General features: G+C 41.7%; 1 protein-coding gene across 19 annotated transcripts in view; it reads right to left on the bottom strand.

The window, feature by feature from the left end:
* Positions 1-25,627, bottom strand: part of ARHGAP26 (Rho GTPase activating protein 26) — a 519,008-nt gene that overhangs the window by 110,551 nt on the left and 382,830 nt on the right. For all 19 annotated transcript variants that reach the window (XR_002522958.2, XR_004184011.1, XR_004184012.1 and 16 more), the window contains one exon: positions 3,288-3,447. Coding sequence is in view for 13 of the 19 variants with exons in the window: in XM_031666806.1 (XP_031522666.1) it covers positions 3,288-3,447 (160 nt within the window). In the remaining 6 variants the exon portion in view is untranslated. The remainder of the gene's footprint in view (positions 1-3,287; positions 3,448-25,627) is intronic.

Raw genomic sequence — 25,627 nt, 5'->3', positions numbered from 1 at the left:
TTTTAAGTCACTAGGTTTGGAGATGATTTGCTACATAGCAATAGAAAATTAAAACAGGCATCTTATGGCTCTCTCCATCTCTCTGTCAATGGAGTGGCTCCAATGGCTAGATGCCTGGGTTTCCACACCTTCTTTTCAGCACCATGCTCCATTTATTCCTAGAGCCCTCCTAATGATTATTCCGAAGCACAAAGTACCTTATATAAAATGTTAACATGAGAGAATACTATGCCAGTCGCTAAGGGGGATATATACTTCAGCCCTGCAGTGGGGCTTGTTTCAAGCAAGCTTGTTTCATATGAAAAGGTGCTGCTGGAAAGCATTTCTTCAAGTGGGGTTTCAGGATTTTGTCTAACTTCTGACACTAAAGACTAGACAGAAGAATAGTCACCCCTAGACATCTGTGTGTGTGTGTGTGTGTGTGTGTGTGTCTGTGTGTGTGTGTGTGTGTGTCTGTGTCTGTGTATGTTTCTATTATACAAAATTAAAGCCAAGTCTAAGGAAATGCTTGGTAAATATTAATGAAGACCTTACGTACTATGAATTTTTATGTTTTAAAACATTTTATTTATTTATTTTAGATGCAGGATCTCATTGTCACCCAGGCTGGAGTGCAGTGGTGCAATCGTAGCTCACTGTAACCTTGAACTCCTGAGCTTAAGTGATTCTCCCACCTCAACCTCCCATAGCTAGGGCTATAGGCATGTGCCACCACATCCAGCTGATTTTTCATTTTTATTTTTTGTAGAGATGGAGGTCTTGCTATTTTGCCCAGGCTGGTCTCAAACTCTTGGCCTCAAATGATCCTCCCACCTTAGCCTCCCAAAACACTGGGATTACGGGTGTGAACCATCGTGCCTGGCCAACACTGTGGATTTTAAAGAGTAAGTCTCTGACAACATCCTTCTGAGGACATAAAATTGCTCTGGATTTGATGGCTAAAGTTAAGTTCTATTGGCAGGGAGTTTATACAAAGTATTATCGCCAGAAAGCCAGAGGCCAGAGCATAGCCATGGATGCTTAGAATTGCTGTGAGGTGAACACCATAGACTTCCAAAAAAGACTGAGGGAATATTTCTTTGCTTTATACTGGGCTAGGCCTGAAGCTACACTGAAAAAGGAGTCAAGATGGCTTATTCCAGTTGCTTTCACAAAGACAGCAAACCCTATGAATATGAAGGACGACCTTCCCAGAGTAACGTACATGTACTGTTCTCAGAAGTCATATACCGTGGCTTTGGCAATATTCTATTGATCACATAGGCTAGCTCTATTCAGAGGTGGAGGGGGCTACACAAGGGAATGAAGACTGGTGGACAGAATCGCTGGGAGCCATGTTGGAGGTTGGCTGCCATATTCACCCAAAACCAATGTACTAGTGTCTACCGAGGAACAAAACACAACGTCCCTGCTTTCCTGAAGCACACATGCTTGGAGAGGTCAGAAAGCCAATGGATCTAATCATTAAGAAAATTTTATTATATACTCTATAATTTGTGAAGTCCCATGTATTAAATAAAATTTACAGGAGGCCATTGGTTTGGACTGAGCTCCTGCCCTAGGCTCAAGAGACCAAACCAAAATGCAGTCACTCCTGCTGAAGTTCTCGCCGTCAGACCAAAAATAAGTTGTTTGTCTGACCTTCCAATAAATGAGGGGAGAGATAACAGGCAAATCCCCAGGCAGGCCAGTTTTAGTCAGCACATAAGGAAGTCCCCTCTGCTTTAACTTTTACAAGGAAAGTAACTTTAAAACAATTAATCTGCTTTTTGTTCTCTTCTTTAGCCCTTTTCTGTCTATAAAGCCAACCTCCTCTGCTCGGCTTACTGGAACACTCATTCTATTTTACAGAACGAGGTACTGCCCAATTCTAGAATCTCAAATAAAAGTCAGCTAATATCTTTAAACTTGTTGTGATTTTGTCTTTTGATATATGAAAATAGACAGCATGGAATAAAAGGAAAAGGGAATGGTGGAGGTTGGGATTGTAATTTCAAACAGAGAGATCCAGGTAGGATTCACTTAGTACACTTGAAGGAAGTGAGGAAATATGCCATGTGGTTTTACAGAAGAACAGTGTTCCAGCCACTGGGAATAGCAACTGCGAAGGCCTGATGTAAGAATGTGCCTGAGGTATCCAAGAAACGGCAAGGCAGAAACAAGATGGCTATAGAAGAGATGCAGGAGATGAGATCAGTTAGTAACAGTAAGAGGACAGAGACTATGTGGGCGAATGTATGAAATGGGAAGCCACTGGATGGTTCTTAGCAGACAACTGATACTATCTGACTTAACATTTTAAAAAGTCTCATTCTGGTGACTGATACCAGAATTGACAGGCCAAGGGTAGAAGAAACAAATTAGGAGGCTCTTGTAAATAGTCAGACAAGAGGTAGTGGTGGCTTACAACATTATCAGTGTAGGTGGTGAGGCATGGTCAGATTCTGGAGTTACTGTGCATGATTAATTTGCCATTCTAGGCAAAGTTTTTATTTAAGAGGAACAGCATTTTTTATTAGGATCCAGATTTGTTGCTGCCAAATGGTGCTTTAGGGAACCCTGCACAAGTTCTGAGAAGCTTCATAGGGATGTGTGCGTAAGAGCAATGAAGTGGGTCAGAGGACTGAAGCTTTATGTCCCCTCCCCAGTTTCATAAGGGCAGCACTGCATGAACATTCTTCAAATTGGGGGATGAGGAAAACCTTCAACAGAAAGACTAGGAACCCCAATTCCCCAAAAGAAAAGACAGACCATAAAAACACACGCACACAAACTGTATAAAAAATACAACCCCATTTATAAAATTGAAAGGCAAACTATAGGTAAAAATATTTGCAACACAAGTGAAGAAAGTTCAATATCCCTAAATTTAAAAAACTCATAAAATTCATAAGAAAACAATCAAGTAAGAAATGGGCAAAAGGTGTTTCCAAAACGAGGCTCATAAGAGTACTTCCTTCATTGAATTGTTGTGAGGATAAAATAACAATATATATATAAAGTATTTAACACAGTTCCTGGCACAGAATGCTCAATCAATTTTACCCACCACTGCTGCCACCATAACCACTGCTGTTGTCGTCGTAACTACCACGGTTGACACCTTTACCACCACCCTTACGTTATCATCACCACCATCACCACCATCACTACCAGCACCAGCAACTTCATCATCGTGACAGTGTAAGAGCGATGGCAATGCAAATCTGAGTCAACTCTGAAGGTCAATTCCAATGCAGCTTCCCCCCAAGTACATTCTTCACTGCAAGTGATCAATTACATATTACCTTTTCATGGTTTTCGATTAGGATCTCAATGACAATGTTCTGAAATTTGATGTCCATGATGGCTGCTACTGTTTCTTCCTGAGGCCTCAGCAGAGTGGGTCCAAACACTACGCCAAGGTTTGCCACCGTCATCAAATTCTGCTTGTGGTTGTTAGCAACACTGGAAGGAAGGAAAAGAAAAGGTACTAGTGAGAGAAATTGTGTACACAGAGATACCAACCTCCCTGTACCCTTCCTATCTTCCTATCTACAGACTCCTCATCTGTAGGAGCCAGAACTTGGGACATCATCAGATGCCACAGGAGTCAGAAAATCTACCACATTTCAGAAATCTTCAGCATCCAGGTTAATTTGCTATTTCAGGATATGACACTCTTTATCATTTCCATTTTGCCTAGAACAACCAACCAACCAAAGCAACTATCTGCCAAATTACTAATCTTTGAACATCTGAATCCCTGTTTTGCAAGTCCAGGTAACTGCTAATCCCTCTTAATTACAATTTATGTACTTGGCAGCTGCTTAAACTGCAATCATTTGCATTTTTCTCCATGGCAAATGGAAAACCTCTTGATGGCTTTAATACATTTGCAAACATAAGCACAAAATAGACATAATTTTTTAAACGGGCAGATCTGGATATTTAAAACCAAGTAAGGAAATTCTGCACTTTAGATTTAAAGTATTAAAGGCTGATCAGATTAAACATGAGGCTCACATTAAGTGAAATGTGATGCACATTAAGTGAAATGTGGCATAAACAGAAATAAAAATGCACTAGTGTATATTCATCTATATGGCTGTGTTTATATTGTCACATACTCAAAGTCTAACAAACACACAGGGTCAACAGTTGCTAGGTCTGAGTAATTTGCTAAAGACATAGGCATATTTTTGAATAAACAACTACTCAAAAGATGTATCTGAACACCATACGCAGGCCACCAGGACACAGCAATAAAACTCAATTGTTCACTTGCTGGCCCCATGTATAAAAACATATAAATCATCTACTGGCAACAAATAAGTTAAAAGTTAATGCCATTCGGTTTTGTTGAGAAAATATCAAGAACTTTCCTAAATCACCTGTTACAAGAAGGAAGCTATTCATTACTAACTTGAAACTAGAGACAAATTGGGTAGAGATAGGCAGTTTGCACAGACCTACCTCCCTAGCATTTAGTGCTATTTATATGGAGTACTTTTTCACACAATTCTATAAATGCCTGCAGTGTTTCTCACTGTTTCTCTGGTATACATTTTTTTTTTTTTTTTAAGGAAGAAAAGAGATTATACTGCCTTAAGTGCTGGTTTTTAAACTGAGTCTTTATTGAAATACTGTATCAACCAATTTTATTAGCAGATGTGTATTTTTCGATAATTTTTTTAGGGCTAAGAGTTTAACTTTCTCCTCTAAAGGTGGGCAGAGCATGGTTAGGTTTATGAAACTTTAACTGTGGCACAGCCCAGTTAGAAAGAGGATTTGCTTTTTGATTGCTAAGCAACACCTGCAGCAGGCAGAGTGGCCTGTTTCTGGTCCACATAAAGAATATTTTATAAACATTTTCTTAGTTCTTGCCGAGTCTCCTGGTTTTACTTATGTTTTCCATTCTACCCAGAATCACATCACATTTCCAGTCTGACGAAGTTAACACAGATAGTCAAATTTTGACCTGGCAAGGGGGAGAAACTTTGGTTCTGTGCATCAGTCAGTCGGCAAGTATGTATATTTACAAGCTGCTTTTAACATCACTACTTTCAACATCAGCTCCTCTGTGTGGGAAGGGAATTCTAAGTCCTTATACTTCCCCTCCCAAAAGAGCTAAGTCATTAAACTTACCCTCTTGTCACAAAAGTCCCGTGTGCAAGTGAATCAACAAGCTATTTTTTTTTATGAAAGTACCTTCAAATTGTAGACCAGTATAAAAATAACATGGTTTGGATGATAATCATTTTTCCCTGTCAGGCTTCTCCACACTACATCTGACTAAAGCAACAGCCTCCTAACTAGGGTTCCTGACCCAAGAACCTCTAACTTCAGCTTTATCCTCCCTGCTATCAGCAGCTCCACCTAAAACTCCCCTGGCGAGAACACAACAGCATGGCATATGTGAATGGTTAGCAATGCTTTTATTGTTTAATTGTTCTGATAATGATGACTGTAAACCTGTCATGGGCCCCACTGTTTTTCTTTCTTTCTTCTTCTTCTTCTTCTTCTTTTTTTTTTTTTAAACAAACAAGGCCTTTCTCTGTCATCCAGGCTGGAGTGCAGTGGCATGATCATAGTTCACTGCACCCTCACACTCCTGGGCTCAAGAGGTCTTCCTGCCTCAGCCTCCTGAGTAGCTACCACCACCACACCTGGATAGTTTTTAAATTTTTCTGTAGAGACAGAGTCTTGCTATGTTGCCTAGGCTGGTCTTGAACTCCTAGTCTCAAGTGACCCTCCCAGCTTGGCCTCCCCAAGTGCTGGGATTGTAGGCATGAGCCACTGTGCCTGGCCTACCCGACTATTTTTAACACAAAGTCTGAACTCTTATAAAACAGCATACCTTTCCTCAAATCACCGCTAAGCCTTCCTGTGCCACTTCCCAGCTCTTGGTCCCTGGGCAGAGTGACTCAATATTTCTAAGCTTTGGGTTCCTCATCTTTAAAAAAAAGAAGAGGTTAGGTGAATAACATACCTACTTCATGTGAATGTTGTACAGATTAAATGTGATAATGCATGGGATATGTGGTAATTATCATACTAATCCACTTTTCACTCTCATTCCACTTCCATACCTCTCTGCCTTTGTCCATATCATTCCTCTGCCTGGAATGTTCTTTTGCTGCTTTCTTTGCTTGGCAAACTGCGAATATGCAAGGCTCAGCTCAAATGGCCCATTCCTTTCTGTACCTTCCTCTCACCTTTCTCCAATCTTCTATTCCCAAAAAAGGCAGACGTGTTGGCCTGTTCCTGCATTTATTACACAGTGTTGTCATCCCTACCAAGGCCTGAGAAGAGGAAGTATGGTATCTCATTTGTTAGCACCAGTGCTGAGCACACTGCTTGGCACAGGAGATGCATAATGAGCATTCACTGAGGCATTAAAAGATGAGGGGAGTTTCTGAGTAGGCCTAAAACAATTATTCCCAACCCAGCTACTTACTCATTAAACTTCAAATTATTGTTGATGATTTTTGGGGAATGTATCTCAACTATCCCCCAACCTCCCTTTTTAAAGTATCGAGCTAGTTCCACTTCTTAGACTTAATTAATGAGTAATAATTACTCTGATTTGCAGGCCCCAGTGCCCAAAGGCATTTGGAAAAAAGATATTGTAATTCTGGATTAGCAACTCTGAATATAAATAAGCTTGAGGTTACCCAGCATAATTCATTTCCCTTTTAATGATCCATGTTATTTTAGAACTTAAAAGACACATTGATCCAAGTCTTAGGAAACTTTTTTTGGGGGGGAGGGCGTAGTTACACCTTTCATTATTAATGACCATTATCTTTCGGCACACTGAAGTAATAAATTGATCTGTCACTTGATTATTACTGCTCACAACTTGGTACAGCTATGTTCATTACTCCAGAATGAATTATTAATGGCTTGAGATCTCTATGTATCCCGGACAGAAAGGCCTAGACCTCAGCCTCTGCAGGCACCAGCCATCCATTATAGCTGGATGAATTTACAGATGTGTGAGAAACAGGCTGGCAGAGCACTGGGGAGCCGGTCCAGCAGGGGCCACGGGACTCGTTCATTAGCAAGGTCTATAAAACACAGAGAACCTGCTGTTTTTTTAAATTGAGCTGTCTGAGTTCCTCCTCACACGGCTCAGAATGTCATGTTGAGTCTTGACTTAAAATCTACACAGGGAAGTTTCTTGTACACTTCACACTGCAGTGAAGGAGTCTGTGACGCATGCCTTTCAGATACCTACGTCCACGGGCTATAATGTCTTTTGAAAGAACTGCCAATTCTATAGGCTTCCTCTGGATGCTGCAGAGAAAAAGTTTTGCATGTGACATTCACTTGGGAGAGACCCAATTTCTTCTGTGATCATCAGAATGGCTGCATCCACTGAGAAGCAGTGGATCTCCTGAGGGGCATGACTTTAGGGCAGTTGTTGGGGGTGGGGAGGTATATGTACCCCATGTTCCAGGCAGTTCCCACATGAACTGGAATCAATGAGGAAAGAGCATGTTCCATGGACATGGCCTTGGCAGAGGGGACTCTTGCCACCTTTGCTTTAAGGGGAAATAGATGGAGATGCTGTTTTGGTCTGATATCCTTTGAGAGGCAGAAGGAGGTAAATCGCTTCCAGATAAAGATGGTGGTGAGGACGGTGGCAGAGGGAGCATTATGACGGGCATAGACAGTAGCCAACCCTTGTGGGGCTTGTAAGGCAGAGACCCCCAGGTTGTCAAAGGGATCACATCTGTTTTCCTAGAGTTTAAACAAGAGCCAGAGCTCTATAAGTGCTAAGTAGTACTTTAAAACACCAGACTGGTCCTAAAGTATTCCAACAATACATAAGCTTATTGTAGGAGTTGCAGATAAGTTTCATCTTGAGGCCTAGAGTGCTGTGTTGAAAAATATCAAAGAGGAGTACTGGCTCCACTGGATACAATGTAGTGACAGATTTGCAGTGTGCCATGGGTTGGAGGGGTGGAGCAACAGCCCATCCCACTTACTCACCATCCCTTACTTGTTTGCTTCAGCATCCAATATTTAACAGGAACTTAGGCTTACAGAGCGTTTTAGACTTTTTAAAAAAGTTCTACAACTTTTTATGTTTATCTGACCTACATAATAACTCTACAACAGTAGCGCTCAAACTTTCTGACAATGACCCAAGGTAGGAAGTATATTTTACCAAGCAATACACACATACATAAACAGACAGGCACACACCCCTACACCATATCAGAAACAAAAGTTTTCAGGCATAGTAAGTATGACACATTCTGATATTTTCTATTCCTATCCTATCCTATTCGATTCTATGTTTATCCAATACATTGTTTTCATGAGCCACTTATATGCCATGAACTACTATTTGAGAAACACTGCTATATAGGTATAAAGTGCAAACATTCTCTCCAATTTGCAAGTCTGGACAATAAAGCTAAGGGAGATCATAGCACAGTAGTTGGAGTCAGACGGACATTACCAGCTGGATGGCAGCAGGCAAGTCACCTGGCCTCTCTAACCCTGTTCCCTCACATATAAAACTGGGGCAATAATACGTAGCTTGTAGCTTGTAAACTTGAAAGGCTGATTAAGTATGATTCTGCAAGTAAATCCCTTGGCATGAAATAATGACTTAATAAATGACATCTGCTCTTGTCATGGTGGCTGTCGAGGTAGTTCTGACGAAAGTGGTAGCAGCAGCAGCAAGTGCCAATTTAAAGCCACATTGTTAGTTGGTAGTTTCACTTGGTATCCTGTCCAGGAACCCCTAGTGGCCTGCTTCTGCTTGGGGCAAGAGGTTGCATCTTCACTTATATTTCAAAGACTTCTATACCCTACCTATTTGTATTTCTCCTCTTTTCATTCTTTTGTGTAAAAAAAAAATTACGAAATACTTTGAATCTATAGAAAACCTGAAATCATAACAGTGCTTCTTTTCTTTCTTTTGTTGTTGTTGTTGTTTGAGATGAAGTTTCACTCTTGTTGCCCATGCTGGAGCGCAATGCCGTGATCTCAGCTCACTACAACCTCCGCCTCCCAGGTTCAAGCAATTCTCCTACCTCAGCCTCCAGAGTAGCTGGGATTACAGGTGCGTACCACCACACCTTGCTAACTTTTGTATTTTTAGCAGAGACGGAGTTTCATCATATTGGCCAGGCTGGTCTCGAACTCCTGACCTCAGGTGATCCACCCGCCTCGGCCTCCCAAGTGTTGGGACTACAGGCGTGAGCCACTACACCTGGCCATTGTACTTATTTTCTATCACTTCCCTATAAGCACTTCCGGTACAACAGGCTGAAAGCCTCACATGGAGCCAAAGCAAAGCCACCAAACTCACTCTCCCTTCATGACACCAACAACATCATGCCCCTAGCCTGCCTGGCAAGTTCTCCCCCACCATATAAAGCCCACCACCCTCCAAAGAACAGTTCTGAGCACTCCACTGACCACTGGAGGCCAAACCGAGCTCTCTCCTCTGAGAGATATGTCATGGTCAATCCCATGGGACATTTCTACACCAGCTGCTCCCCTGTTCACAAATACCTTAGGACTAGGGACTGGATCATGACCTTAGAGTGCATCTTCTGCAGAACACAGGCAGGTGCTGGGGTAGGCCTGAGATGACCAATTCTGAAAATATTATAGGTAAGTGGGTGGGTACCTAAGCTGCAGTCAATATCACCCTCCTCTCTACTACCCTCTCAGGGAAGCTCCAAGCTCTAGGGCTGAAGAGGATTAGCTGGAAATGAAGCTGCTGGAACAACACTGTTTTGTGGCTAACCAGACAAGTTTGGTTTCCAGGGTTGTTAATTTGGTTCTTTTCACCAGCCTCAACTCCATCCTTAGTATATAACAGGGGATGGTGGAGGGAATCCCCACCGCCACTCACTGCGTGTTTTCTACCAAGTCAGACTCTGTGTTGCCTGGATACTACCCGGACTCGGTGAGGCAGGACTGCTGCAAACAGCACTGAGGAGGCCTCTGTCAAGAACACCCGTCAGGGCCATGGACACAGGTTGCTGGACTGCCCCAGTGGTGGCACCAGAATGAGGGTGTCAGATAAATTGCTCTGTGTACTGACTGAGGCCTGGCTCACCAACCACATTTAACATCTTCCGGGGAATGGTTATCTAGTGAGCAGCCAGACAGGAAGCTTAGAATAATTAATTGAGTGCTCACGGTGGGTACCTCTACACAGTGCCTCCTAACGGGAGAACCGTCTGAGGCAGGCAGGTACCACTATCATTACCACTTTACAAATGAGGAAAGAGAAGCCCTGAGAAGGTAAGTAATTGACTCGAGGTTACACAGCTAATGAAGGGCAAAGCCAGGAGGGGAATGAAGTCTGCAGAGTCCATACTCCCAACCCCAGCTTTCTCCTGCTCCCACACCACCAGGGCAAGTCCAACCTAAGCTAAAAAGGCATTCTTCTTCCTCAGAAAATTCAACCCAAAATGAAGTCACTGTAGGGGAAAAAATCCGTGGTTATAATAGGAAAAAGTGGGCCTCTCCCTCATTCACTTCACAGATCACTAAATTGGAAGAAGTAAAAACAAAGAAGAGAAGGAGAGCACTTATGCCTATGGGAGTGATACTGGACTAAACACTGTTTCTTCCTCCTTCTTACAGTGGACACTTGACAAAATTATGAAAATGATGAACTACTCTCAAATATGATGGCATTCCATTTATAGCTGGCTGGCACAGTCAGAGCTGGTTCCTAATAATGAAAGAGTGAGCACTGTAAGATTGAGAGAGGAGAAATTAAAAGAAAAAAAAAAGAGGGAAAAATAGCCCAAATGGGTTCTGTAGTCCAAAAAGGAGATAATTATGGCCATACATGTATTCATCCAGGCTGAACTGCTTTCATTCAAGGATGTCAAAGCTCTGTGAATAACTAGCAAAGTGTTCTCTGCTGGCTACATTTCAGATGGGTAAACAAAGCTGCTGAGATGTTAACTACAGCTCAGTATTACTTAGGCCCACTTTAACCCCCACTAACAGAGGCCCACTTGGTATTGAAAATGGTTTAGAGAAAAGGAAAAGGGATTTGGGGAAATTTTTAAAAAGACAAGATACCTCTTTGCATATCGCTTGCAATCTAATGCAGAGGTATTCTAAAATCTGAGTGTGTAACTAGCTCTATTTCCACTAGTCTTCTCTAATTCAACTCCATTCCCTATTTAAAATCTACCAAAGGCTTCTGACTGTTCTAAATTTCAACTTGAAACTCTTTAGCATCCAGTATGGTAGCTCCTCAAAAAATTAGACTCAATTACCGTATGATCCAGCAATTTCACTTCAGGGTATATGCGTAAAATAATTGAAAGTGGGGTCTCAAAGAAGTATTTATACACCCATTTTTATTGCAGTATTATTCACAATAGTTAAAATGCAGAAGAACCCAAATGTCTATTGATGGATGAATGGATAAGCAAAATGTGTTACATACAAACAACAGAATATTATTCAGCCTTAAAGAGGAAGGAAATTCTAGCATATACTATGACATGGATGAATCTTGGGGAATATTGCGTTAGGTGAAATAAGTCAGTCACAGACAGACAAATGTTGTGTGATTCTACTGATATGAGGTACTTAGAGTAGTCAAATGCACAGAGTTGAAAAGTAGAATGGTGGTTGCCAGGGGCTGGATGAAAGGGGAATCAGGAGCTTTTGTTTAATGGATACAGAGTTGCAGTTTTACAAGATTAGTTATGGAGATGGATGGTGTTGGTGATTGTACACCACCACTGAACTGTATACTTAAAAATAGTCAAGGTAGTAGAGTTTACATTATATGTACTTTACAATAACAACAAAAATATATTTTTTTAAAGAAAATCCTTGGCAAAGGACCTACAGGATCCAGCTGACCTCTCAAGGCCCTCCTCTACCCAGTCCCTGTACTCTTCCAACTCTGAGCTAAAATTCTCTTTAGGCCTCAGTTCCTTCCTTCCTAATGCTGATCCCCATTCCTGGGCCACTCTGTAGTCCCTCTCTCTCTTGACTTGGCTCTGTCCTCCTTGCCACTTTTCCTCAAAGTGGTCTTTCTGGACACCTCACTCTAGGTCAGGTCCCTTACTATAATTCTAATTCTTCAATTCTCTTTCCTGGTACTTATTGAATTATAAATATATCACTACCATTCATGGAATTGACATTTTCTGTCTCCCCTACTTAGCAGAGCTCCAAGAGGACAGGGATGTCATCAGCCTCTCTCACTGCCACATGCCAGTGCCTAGGAGTTTGCATATCATGTGTTGAATGGAAAACAAAAGAACACGTGGATGCTTTGGGAGGCCACCTTCTTCTAAGTGTGTCAAGGCTCAGCTGCACTAGGTGCCTGGGTTAAACATGTCATGCTGTCTTAGAGCCTTTGCCAAGCTGGGGGCAGTGGGGGGCGTGGTTGGCTACAGCAGCTCATCCTGACACAGACAGCATATCATGCACTAGGCGTCTCTTCCTGGTCAATCTGGAAGGTATAGCAGCCAAAAAATATTTACAAGCTCTAATAATTATTACATGCATTATCTAATATGCATTGTATAATACAGCATGAGCTCACACTACTATACTAGGATCCTTTCAGTACATTTAATAGCTCTCTAAGACGGTGTCTCCTATCTCTCCTTTTCTTTATCCATTTCTGAAATTCCTTTACTTCCTGCCTGTCTTTGATTATTACTAGGATTTCCATCAACAGTAACACAACTAACATGAACTGAGCACTTACTGTGAGCCAGGGATAACCACTCCATCAATTACCTCATGTGATCTTTAAAGTAACCCGAGGAGGGAAATTCCATTACTATCCCAAATGGAGAGGCTGGGGCTCAGACAAATTCAGAAATCTGTCTAGGGTCACACATCTAGAATTTGAGACCAAAAAGTCTGCAGTCTGGTTTCAGAGCTACTGTTCTTAAATGCTCTAGTATGAGGCAGAGATAGAGACAGAGATAGAGATAGAGATAGAGATAGAGATAGAGAAAGAGAAAGAGAGAGAAAGAAAGAGAGAGAGAGAGAGAGAGACAATATATATATCCTGCCATTTTATCTCATTTGCTTCTCTTCTTTTCTATATGGCCTAACCTTAAGGAGATCATGGGGCAAAGAAGAACCTGATTATTTTTACAAGGATAATTTGAAAGCAAACAAGACTCAGGTTCATCCATGTTCACCAACAGTATAAAATCCCTAAGCTTTTCTATTGGTAAATAAACTAATCTGGGTCATGGGAATTACTAGAACCCAACAAGAATGATACTTTTGCTGTAAGCTGCCTAAGTTTTCCAAAATTAGTTATTTAGAGATTAAACAGGCCAACCTGCATTTTATTTGCACTACACTGTCTCAGCTACCTGGGATTTGAGAAGTCTTATGCACAGGGAAAACACATTCCTTAGACCCAGGCGTTAACTGATTAGCTTTCACCTATCTCATCCTGGACAGTTTAGGCTTCAGCTCGTAGCTGTATTCTTGGTCCCAGTCCATAGGGCGCAGATGGGGAAGAGCAGCATTCACATATAAAAAGACGTGCAGAGAAGCTGACTCAGAAAGCCTTTCTTCCTGGAAAATTACTTAACTATTTTGAATTACATAACAATTCATTCTAAAGTCCAATGTAATTAACATTTGCAAAGCATTTTATAGTTCATAAAAATGCTTTCATATTCATTATCATTGATTTATTGATTAGTTCTCACATCTAGAAAAAGGTGCCAGAGGGTAAATAGAGGAGGTGTAAAAGTTGCACATGTGTATGCCAGCCTGGTGTCAGCAAGTGCTGCAAATGCTGGTTCCTGTTGTTGGTGACATTTCCTTCAACCACCCAACCTATCACCTTTAAGCCAGCATTGTCCCAAAGTCAAGCAAGCCATGGAGACATTGCTTTGGGACTTTCCACCCAAGGAAGAACGTGCAAGGTGACCCAGCACAGAGGCCAAAACGGTAACATCTATTTTTCAATTACCAACAATTTTTTAGCACCCACTGTGTGTCAGGGACTGCTTTACGTGCTGGAGATATACTGGTGAACAAGACAGACTCCTCCAGTTTCCCGATTTAGAGAAGCGTACATTCTTTTGGAGTAGGTCGGGTTTTATAAGCAAAGAAAATAGATGGCGGTATGGTGAAACAGCCAGCATGAAAGGGTTGGGGAGTATAGAGGAAAGGTCTGTAGCTTTAGACTGCTGGTCTAGGAAGGCTCATGGAGAAAGCATGTCTTGACAAGCCATGAGGACATCTGGGAAGAGAGCTACAGGCAGAGGAAACAGCAGGTACAAACACCTTGGGGTAAGTACCTGTGTGGCATGCTGGTAATGCCAGTGTACCTGGAGCCCAGAGAGCAAGGGGCAAGTATCAGGAAAAATCAGAGACGTAATGGACTTGGGGGTGGCAAATCCTGGAAAACTTTGCAGGTCACTGTAAAAGCTTTGTTCTTCACTGAGTGAGATGAAAAGCAATTAGAAAATTCTGATCAGATGGGTAACACAGTATTAGTCATCCTCTCTGTAGACTCAGAAAGGCCTCAACTAAGACTTAAATGCTGAAATTCCATAGATTGCTTAACATTCAAAGAGAGAGAGATATGGCTGGGTGCGGCCTCTCACACCTGTAATCCCAGCATTTTGGGAGGCTCAGGTGGGCAGATCATTTGAGGCCAGGAGTTTGAGACCAGTCTGGCCAACATGACAAAACCCCATCTCTACTAAAAATACAAAATGTGGTGCACCTGTAGTGCCAGCTACTCGGGAAGCTGAGGCGTAAGAATGGCTTGAACCCAGGAGATGGAGGTTGCAGTGAGCTGAGATCGCACCACTGCACTCCAGCCTGGGTGAGAGCAAGATGCTGTCTAAAAAAAAAATAAAAACAAACAAAAACCAAAAAGAGGTAAGAACTTTACAAGCTGGCATAAAACCCAATAAGAGAACTCAAGATGTGTACAAACCAGAACACAATAGTGTTCATATTTAATTAAAATGTGTCAGGCCCTGTGCCTTTGTGCCTAAATACCCATGTTAACCTCATAGGTTTCTGCAATTGTTTCCCATTTTCCTCTTGGTCACTGTGCTGGAGACCTCCACTGGGAAGCCTGGTGGAAGAACAGAATCTTAGCCAAACCTGAACTGGGGCCTAGAGCAGGTAAGAGCTTCTAGGTGCGAGTTACCTGCTACCCAGCTAACAGCCACCCATGAATGGCACCAATATTAACATTTGTAGAGTCCATTGAATTTCACCATTGTAACAATCTTTAATTAATTAAAATAAAGAGCAGTCTTCTGAAACTAGATCCACATTACAAGCACCATTTTACAGATGAAAGGACGGGGGCAAAAGGAGCTAAATCAAAGGTTAAGGGACTGGCCCTTAGCCATGTGGCTTAGCTCCAACAGGAACAGTGGCTCTGGGATCCAGCGCTGGGAGCTTGTCCCTTCCCAAGAGATGTAAATCTCATTGCAGCTTCTATGGACATGACCATAATCCTTTCTGGAAAGATCAAGATTCCAAATCCACAGATGGGTTCATGGGAAATGTTACAGAGAGATGGACAGATTGATACAGAGAGAAGCATACACTCACGAAATACGCACCCTGGGTAACCTATCTCCTTTTGTGGGGATGTTTTAAATGAGGGAAATAACTCATGTGACTGGCATATTTTTGAAATGGAATGTACCTTCACCCCAAAACACAAACAGAAAATTACATTCCCTGCCATGAGTCTGAAAAAAAAATTGGGAGACTGAAGTTGAAAACATCTATTAAAGTGACTGGAACTGACAAACCTACATGTCCTGTCATGGTATTTTTAGATTATGTTTGGATATCTGATTAGAAGAGAGAAAAATAACAGTAATGTATGGTGTCCAGAAAAGTGTATGCTCTTCATGTACAAGAGCTGAGACTCCACGGCAAAGTTCTGGAGGTCAGTTCATACAGTGAAAGGCGAAAAACATCCTAGATCTCTAACATCCATGAAGATTACCGGTATAGCACATCAACATTCCATATGTTTACTTGTCTAACACTAATGAATGGAATCCACTAAAAAAATACAAATCTTCACAATCCATAAAATCTGAATGGATTACACCTTTGTATCCCTCTCCTCCTGAAACTCTGTGGCAACACCTCCTAGCTCCTTGCTGCACTAAATCATTATCTCCTAAAACTTCAATGTAAGTTCAAGCCTAAGGGAAACAACTGTTCCTCTTATTTATTCATCCATACAAAATAACAGTGTTTATGCATAGTGGTACATGTGAGGATACGAGCGAACACACAAACCCTTCTGTTATATTTATTGCCTTAATCACAAAAATAGATTTGTCAGGGAATGATGCCAATAAACTTCTTACTTCCACATATGCAAAGCAAAACCTGATTTATCCTCCTCAAAGGTGGCACAAAGCTGGAAACTCATTGAATTCTGCTACCATGAAAGCACATTTTAAAATACAGTGTTGACAACAGAAACCAGAGATCCAAGGGAGCAAACCAACTATCATTAGGCAGAGAAAAGCAGATCGTATCTGGTAACAAAGACACCAATGATTCAGAGTGAAGTTGAGATCTGGGTCCCTGATCCACCCAACATTCACACTCTCAGCAAGAGTCATTCACAAAGCCCAAACTTAAACAGATATTTTTCAAAGGGGAAGTCAAAGTGTTTAGAGACAAAGTTCTAAAACGCTTTCTATTGTGCAGGCATCTCAGCCTGACACCTTAGTTGCTGTCATCTTGCTTTGCCTGGCTCAACAGAAAAGGTGGGTGAAGAAGGCCAAGCTGATGGCAGCTGAGACAGGGAGAAGAAATACACTGTAGGCTACAGTGGCACTTCAAGGACAGAATGATGCACAATTCCCAGCAGAAAAGCTGTCAGTAACTGATTTTAGCAGACCAATCTGGACGGTGTATAAATCTACAGAGACGAAACCACTTAATGAATATCAGATCCTCGAGCAAATCCAAACACTTCACTGTGGCCTCTACGATCCAGTCCCTGCCTACCGACCCCTCCAACCTCATGTCATACCACCATGCTCTTGCTCACAGAGCTCCAACTACCCTGGCCTTCTGTCTGTTCCTAAACACACCAAGTATGCTCATACCCAATACCGACTGAACACCTATCAGATGCCATGCACCGTTCTTGGCACTAGGATACAGAAGTCAACCAGACTGACAAGATCCCTGCTTTCATTCCAACTGGGATGGCAGATAACACATAGATACATCAGTAAAAATGTCAGATTGCAGAAGTGCCATGAAGAAATCAAACAGAGGTATATGACGAAACCTGGTGAAGAGGACCAACTTAGGTAGGCCACGAAGGTCTCTCTAGGGAAGAGACCTATGAGCTGAACCCATTAATCGAACGGCACAGTCTAAAAGTCTACAGCATAGAGGCAGATGACAAATCACACCCTCAAACACCTAGGCAATAATAAGTTGCATCTTCAACCACAAGCATCAGCGATGCCTGCCTGAGACCTCTTTAAAATGAAGCCCAGGCCGGGTGTGGTGGCTCACGCCTGTAATCCCAGCACTTTGGGAGGCTGAGGTGGGTGGATCACCTGAGGTCAGGAGTTCGAGACCAGCCTGACCAACATGGAGAAACCCCATCTCTACTAAAAATACAAAAATTAACTGGGCATGGTGGTGCGTGCCTGTAGTCCCAGGTACTTGGGAGGCTGAGGCAGGAGAATCGCTTGAACCCGGGAGGCGGAGGTTGCAGTGAGCCAACGTTGCACCACTGCACTCCAACCTGGGTGACAGATTGAGACTCTGTCTCAAAAAAAAAAAAAAAACCCAATGCATTATATTCCAAAGGAGTTCACTTCCTTTTCCATGGGAATTCTGAAGTCTATGTCAACAGCTGCTGAGTACATCTGGAAGCCCTGCAATGGTTGCCACCATGTGGTTACCCGCACAATGATGTGAACACCCTGTGGCTTCTGGCTGCTCCTCCTGCCCATCTCTGCAGCCTCAACCCATTTAGGAAGCAGCTCCTCCCAAAAATACGTCGCTAATAGATCCCACTGCTCAGTCTTCCATACAGAAGGCCACCTTCCAGAAATTTACATCAAGGAGAAAGCCACACCACCATCCTGTTGCTATGTACCAGCATTTAGCTGGATTATATAAAGAGCTAAGTAATCATTAAGCAAGGGTAGGAAACAAAACAAACAACACAAGAAAAAGTCACCCTTTAAAAAGACCCTTTGGGCTTGGTAAACTTGTGAGGAGAGGAAGAAACATGGTTCAGGGAGTCCTGCTACTCTAAGAAAAGTCAGGACTCAGAGAGTTCACTCAAAAAAAAAAAAAAAAAAAAAAAAATTACCAAAAAAAAAAAAAATCACTCGTACTCACCAAAAAATGTCTCTTCTTTATTTGGCAATGGAAAATAAAACTTGGTACTTAAAAGCAAACAGTGAGTGGCTTCGAGAAATGAGTTAATAAATCCTACACGTTACTTTCCCATAATGCCCCAGTGCAGCTACATGTTCTTCAGACTTCTGACGCATTGAAGAGAGGATGCCTACAGCCATGAAACTCGGTGATCAGCAGAACGCACGCACGGCATTTTCAGACATGCAGATAGATGCCACTCCCACCAGGACCACAGTGCTACAAGGCTATGAGACCTGTACCAAGGCTATGATACATGTACTGACATACCTGTACACACATGTCCACACACAAATGTCTACCTGGATGCATACCCCTTAAACATATACACACCCACATATGATTCCCACATACAGAAGAAAACTTATGCAATAAAATGCTTCTATCGTCCTTAAGACAGAATCATTTAACGACATTAGCTAATGTTAGATTGGTCTTTAGGTTAGGCCTATTTTTATTTTTATTTTTTTATTCATTTTTGAGAAGTTTCGCTCTTTTTGCCCAGGCTGGAGTGCAACAGTGCAATCTCAGCCCACTGGAACCTTCATCTCCCGGGTTCAAGCGATTCTCCTGCCTCAGCCTCCTGAGTAGCTGGGATTACAGGCATGCACCACCACGCCTAGCTAATTTTTTGTATTTTTAGTAGAGACAGGGTTTCTCCATGGTTGAGCTGGTCTCAAACTCCCAGCCTCAGGTGATCCACCCACCTTGGCCTCCCAAAGTGCTGGGATTACAGGTGTGAGCCACCACACTGGGTCAATTAGGCCTATTTTTAAATAGCTTACCCTTTACTCTTTCTTTCAGTGCTATTGTTAGGGGGAAAAAATTACATGTTTTGTCTTTTATTTTCTTATAAGTGAAAGTATTTACAGTGGAATAACTGATAAAAAGACAAAGAAAATAAAAATCACCAGTGATTCCACCATCTAGAAATAACTAAATGTTACTCAGTGTCTTAAGGTATACATGTTACATTCTATGTTTTTTTCAGACACACACATACTCATATTTTAAATCAAGTTGGAATCACACTGCAGACACCTAGTTTTATTAGTTGCTTTTTACTGCGTTACTATGAACTTTTCAAGTACCATTCATTGTCTCACTCAACATTGTTACGGTGGCACAGTGTTTATCACTGTATGGGTATTCCATAATTTAGAAATCTCCCATTATTGGACAGTCAGATTATTTCCAATATTTTATTGTTTCCACTAATATTGCAGTGAATCTCTTTGTACACAAATATGTGCATATATCTTTCTTTCCCTAGAATAAATTCACAGAAACGGAATTTCTGGATGAAAGGGCATACTTTTTTGTTTTGTTTTGTTTTTTTGAGAGAGGTTCTCACTCTCTCACCCAGACTGGAGTGCAGTGGTGTGATCTCGGCTCACTGCAACCTCAGCCTCCCAGGCTCAAGCGATTCTCCTGCCTCTGCCTCCCAAGTAGCTGGGGTTACAGGCGCATGCCATTACCTGCAGCCTGATTTTTGTATTTTTAGTAGAGATGGGGTTTCACCATGTTGGCCAGGCTGGTCTCGAACTCCTGACCTCAAATGATCCACCTGCCTCGGCTTCCCAAAGTGCTGGGATTACAGGCATGAGCTACCGTGCCCAGCCAGCATAAATATTTTTAATAGATATTACCAAACTGTTACCCATGAGATCTATGTCAATTTATATTCCCACCTAGAAAATTTTAATGTGCCCATTTCCCTAGGACCTTTATTTTTTCTTTTGGTGCCTTCACTAGCACCAAAATAAGGTATTGCTATTTTGAAAGCTTTTATCTTGAGTTTCATTTCTCTCTTTTTTTTTTCTCTCTCTAGGTCTATCCATGTTGTAACAAATAGCAGGATCTTCTTTACTAAGGTTGAATAATATTCCATTGTGTGTGTGTGTATATATATATTTCTTATACTTTAAGTGCTGGGATACCTGTGCAGAATGTGCAGGCTTCTTACACAGATACACACGTGCCATGGTGGTTTGCTGCATCCCTCAACCCATCATTTACATTAGGTATTTCTCCTAATGTTATCCCTCCCCTTTCCCTCCTACCCCTAGTTAGGCCCCAGTGTGCGCTGTGCCCCTCCCTGTGCCCATATGTTCTCACTATTCAACTCCCACTTATGAGTGAGAACATGCGGTGTTTGATTTTCTGTTCCTGTGTTAGTTTGCTGAGAATGATGGTTTCCCTTAATCCATGTCCCTGCAAAGGACATGAACTTATTCTTTTTTATGGCTGCACAGTATTCCATGGTGTATATGTGCCACATTTTTTTAATCCAGTCTAATATTCATGGGCATTTGGGTTGGTTCCAAGTCTTTGCTATTGTAAACAGTACTGCAATAAACATACATGTGCATGTGTCTTCATAGTAGAATGATTTATAATCCTTTGGGTATATACGCAGTAATGGGATTGCTGGGTCAAATGGTATTTCTAGATCTAGATCATTGAAGAATTGCCAAACTGTCTTCCACAATGGTTGAACTAATTTACACCCCCACCAACAATGTAAAATCGTTCCTATTTCTCCACATCCTCTCCAGCATCTGTTGTTTCCTGACTTTTTAAAGTTTCATTTCTTTGAAGGGTAATGATATTGAACTTTTTCCCATGTCTACTGATCCAGTGACTTTTAAGGTCCCAGACACAACAATTAGTCTCCAGCAAAGCAGATCAAAAGAATGGGTAAAGAAGAAGACATAGCAGGCAAGGATGGCACCTCAGTTCTACATTTTAAACAACAGAGCTCTACACGTATTAAGGTATCCTTGTGTTTATAATCCATATATCTTTCACAAATTTTCATGGGGAAGAAAAATAGTACGGAGACGTCAGATCCCTCCTGTGAAGCTGGGCAGACTCCACCGGACTCCACTATGGCACTTGGGAGGCATTACATAAACATTTGTGGCTGCCACAGAGACCAAAAATGGATTGTGCTGCCTCCTCCCTGGTCTATTTCATACAGGCACTGGGATGTTGTGAGGACAAAGCAAGGAAGGGAGGTGAAAAAAGTACTGAAAATTATTAAGGGCTGTACAAAGCGCGACGATAAGGAGAAGGAGGAGGAGAACAAATTTAAACAGAAGTTTCAAAGAGGCAGGATTGCAGTATATGCAGGGAACGTTATTAGTGAAGAATGCCTTGGTAAGAAAGCAAGCTTTCTGCTCTGGTATTTCATGAGCTGTGTGATGAAAGAGTCTCTGTCTCCCTAGAGCCCGGATGGGCGATGCAACAGGGACAGGGGTGTAACCAGGCCACAAAGTCCCAAACGCCAACTTTTAATTGTGTGACCGGCATGGGTCCAGCAGGGAAGTCAGTGATTAGCAGAACCAAGCACTGTTGCTCAAGCTTTATTAGGATCAGCATTCTGAGTTAGGGGAGGAAAAAGAAATCCCTCTGATAAGAACTTGTTCTAGGAGAGTCAAATAAGCACCCCTTTTCTGCATGTTTGGGGCTGACATTGAGGTCTTCAATGAAGACAAACCTCTGAAAGAAATGAAGGTGGCATTTCTAGAAAGACCTGCCAGGGAAGATTCACACTCTGGTACTTGCTAGTGGAACAGACTGAAGTTTATCAGGAGGGAGCCCCAGGCCTGGAAGGCAGGAAGTGAAGAGAAGAGGGAGGGATATCTGGGCTGGAACACAGCAGTCTCCCCAGCCAGGCACCCACTGTACGGGTTCTCTGTCAGATGTCGAGAGGGTCCCTTACTCATGGTCCTGCTGTCTATATCACTCAGAAACAAAACCACAGCCAACCTACCCACTCCCATTTAACATAGTTTTGAATCATGAAAAATGCTAGTAATTACTACAAAAAAACACACTGCAGACTCCTGGCGCTCCTGGCTATTGTTCTATGTTCTCCAGACTCCATTTCTACCAGCGCCACCACAGCCCCTCGGGAAAATAGAACCCGTTGCCATAGTAGCTGCTTCCCCCCTCTTAGGGAAGGCATGCTCCAAGCCATTACGGGGGGGAAAAAAAAAAAGCTTTTATGTCATTTGACGAACTTTCCTCCAGCTTCTCTCCCTGTCTTGTCCAGTTAAATTTTGTGTAGAACACACAGCAGAAATTGAAATGTGGACATTTCCATTAAGCAATGACAAAAAAATAAATCCAGTTCCCAGAGACAGGCAGGTAGGAAGCAATTGCTGAAGGCAACAGTGTGTGTGTTTGGTTCAGAGAAATTAAAAAAAAAAAAAAAAGAAGGGAAAAGTAATTAAAGAAAGCCATTATCTGAAGGGCATTATATCTGACAAACACCAAAGCACTGCCTGGTTAGATGCTAAGGAAAGGAGAGGGGAAAAAATCAGAAATGGTGAAACCTGATGAGAAGGAGTCACCCCAAAGGGCTGAGAAAACAATCACCTTTTGTTAATAAAAACCAAAGGGAAGAGTGAGGATGGTCTGAAGGCCCAGGAAAGATACATTTAAGGACCACTCCCTGAGCAGAAATAGAAGGGTGGTGTATGGGGCCACAATCCTACATCAAGAGACCTGTTGGTCCCCAGCACTGAAAAAGTGAAACAAAAAATTATGAGAAAGAGAAATGATACGCTCGAACCAGAGTAATTTTCTGTTTTGTTCTCATCTCTAAAAAGGCATCCCTCCTGTCAGACTCATTCTCATTCCCTCCTAACTCCCTTGCAATGATTCAAGGGAGACGTGTTCTGGCATACGACGCATTCCCAGTGATGCTTCTCAAGTGAAGAATAGCTTCAGACCTCTTTGGTTTTTGTTTGTTTGCTTGTTTTTTTTGTTTTTGTTTTTTTTTTGTTTTTTGAGACAGAGTCTTGCTTTGTTGCCAGGCTGGAGTGCAGTGGCACAATCTCCATTCACTGCAACCTCCACCTGCAGGTTCAAGCCATTCTCCTGTTTCAGCCTCCCAAGTAGCTGAAATTACACGCACATGTCACCACACTCAGCTAGTTTTTCAACTTTTTTAGTAGAGACTAGGTTTCACCATGTTGGCCAGGCTGGTCGCGAACTCTTGACCTCAAGTGATCCTCCTGCATTGGCCTCCCAAAGTGCTGGGATTACAGGCATAAGCCATCACGCATGGCCTCTATTTGAGTTCAGAAAATGGAGATACATGTACCCATTCACACTAGAAAGGAGAAGCAAAGGAGCAGCTTAGGAAAATCAAGTACATGCCTAAGGTAAACACACTTCATTTCCTACCCACAAAGCCAGCAGAGTCCCGAAGGAGACTGCCAAGCAGTGACTACTTGGGTTTTATGTCCAAAACCTAAAACTGGAAGAAAGGAAGCTAAGCTTCCTAAATTCACACCACGGGAGCTGAAAGCCGAAAATCAGAGGTGATAATGTAAGTACAAGAAACAATGTCCAGTTGTAAATCCCACATTTAAGGGATGTCAGTGCAAAACCACTTTCACAGCAGAGAAGAAAGCCTGCATCATTTAACTTGCTAGTGCTACCAGGATTTATGGTGTCAAGGATAACGCTAGGGATTGGATGTTCCTTCACTATTTCCCATACAATGTGGGCATGGCTGTTTGGCTCTTACTTATTATTCAAGGGTTGTTCTTTATGGATTTTCCCTTTGTGTATACAAGAAGTATCCTGCAGCTTCTCTAGGATGAGGATTTGTGTGGACTTATTTACCTTTATTTTTCTTTTCAGAAGCGGCTGTGATACTGAACCTGATATTTCACATCTCTCAATTTTAGAAAATTCTCAGCCATTCTCTTCAAATATGACCTCTTCTCATTTGCTCTAGTCTCACCTGGAGCTCCCATAGCCAAATTTTGCACCTTCTCATACTGCCTTTCATGTATCTTCAAGTGTTTTCTGTTTCATTATTTCCCTGGACTGCATTCGGGCCACTGCCTGAAGTTATCTTCCTGTTTGCTCAGTCTTGCATCCACTTTGGTTAGTCTGATATTTATTGCATCAGCTAAGTTTTTAATTTCAATGATTTTTTAAAATTTCTGTACCTTCTAATTGGTTCTTTCAAATATGCCTATTCTTTTGGTTTTAATCCCTTATTATTATTTTTATTTTTGAAACATAACTATTTTATGGCCTCAATGGAATTTTTCTATTATGATTTTACTCTTGAAGTTCTTGGGTTTTGATATTCCTCCACATTGCTTCCACTGACTCTAGCTAATGGTGGATTACTTCCTTGTGTGTTTATAATTTTGGACTTACCAGCAGAGAAACTTCACTTATGGAAATCCTAAGTAACACAGGTTATATGTACACAGAGTGAGTATACAAGAGGTATCACTGAGTGACACTGTGAAAATGAATTTGAATGTGGTTACAGATTTCCTTACAGATGCCAGGCTGAGATAGAAAAATTAATTCCTTATTGAATCCCTATGCTAGAAAGTAGATTTTTTTATCTTGTCCATCCTTTCAATGATGGTGAGGCCTATCAAGGATCCCTGATTAGGGTAGGGTCTCAGTTCCAATTACTTCCACCCCCCAAGTAGTCCCCATGTCTCACCTTCATTCTCACATGGTTTTGAAATCCAAGTTAACCAACACTAGCAATTCTATATTCCTCTACCTGTGACCCCCACCTGCCCAGGGCAGCCATGTTGTCAGCTTAGGTCCTTACTTTCTGGGAATATAATTTTTTAGGGATATGTAACCTTGGCTTAACTTATGCTATTTACTATGAATGAAGACTCAGATTCTGCAAAGACAGACATCAAACTGAGTTAAAATTGGTACATTTGCAAATTATTTTTGCCTGGTAGAGATGCAAATAATTTCTGTCCAGCAGAAAAGATAATCTCAAAAGTTGAGGTTTTATTGCCCTACAGAACATTAACCAGCTTTAAATCTAACTCTGTGATCTTTTTTCAGCATTGTGTCTTTCACTGGACATATAAACAAGCCTCTGCTGTCCTCGTTTGAAGCCACTTTCTGTTTCTACTGGTAGCCTTATAGACCTTTGACATGTTCATTCTATACTTTTACAAAGTCATGTTTAAAAAATATTTTTAAAGTTATACTTTAACACTAACCCTATTTATTGTCTATAAAGTTTAAGGCAATGTGTTAATTTCTTAATATGTGTTATACTACTAAATTCAGTACCTATGAGGAAGAAGTTATTAGTCCAATTTGAAAGATGAAAAAACTGAGGCTCGGAGGAATTGAATACTTTGTTCAAGGTTGTCACCTAGCTAAGAAGGAACAGATCCATGATTCAAATCCAATCTTCATGTTTTTTTCTCTTTGC

Source organism: Papio anubis, chromosome 5 (assembly GCF_008728515.1).
Source record: "Papio anubis isolate 15944 chromosome 5, Panubis1.0, whole genome shotgun sequence".
In the NCBI taxonomy this organism is placed as follows: domain Eukaryota; kingdom Metazoa; phylum Chordata; class Mammalia; order Primates; family Cercopithecidae; genus Papio; species Papio anubis.
Note: the sequence above shows the minus strand (reverse complement) of the source record. Positions and strands in the feature narration are given on the sequence as shown.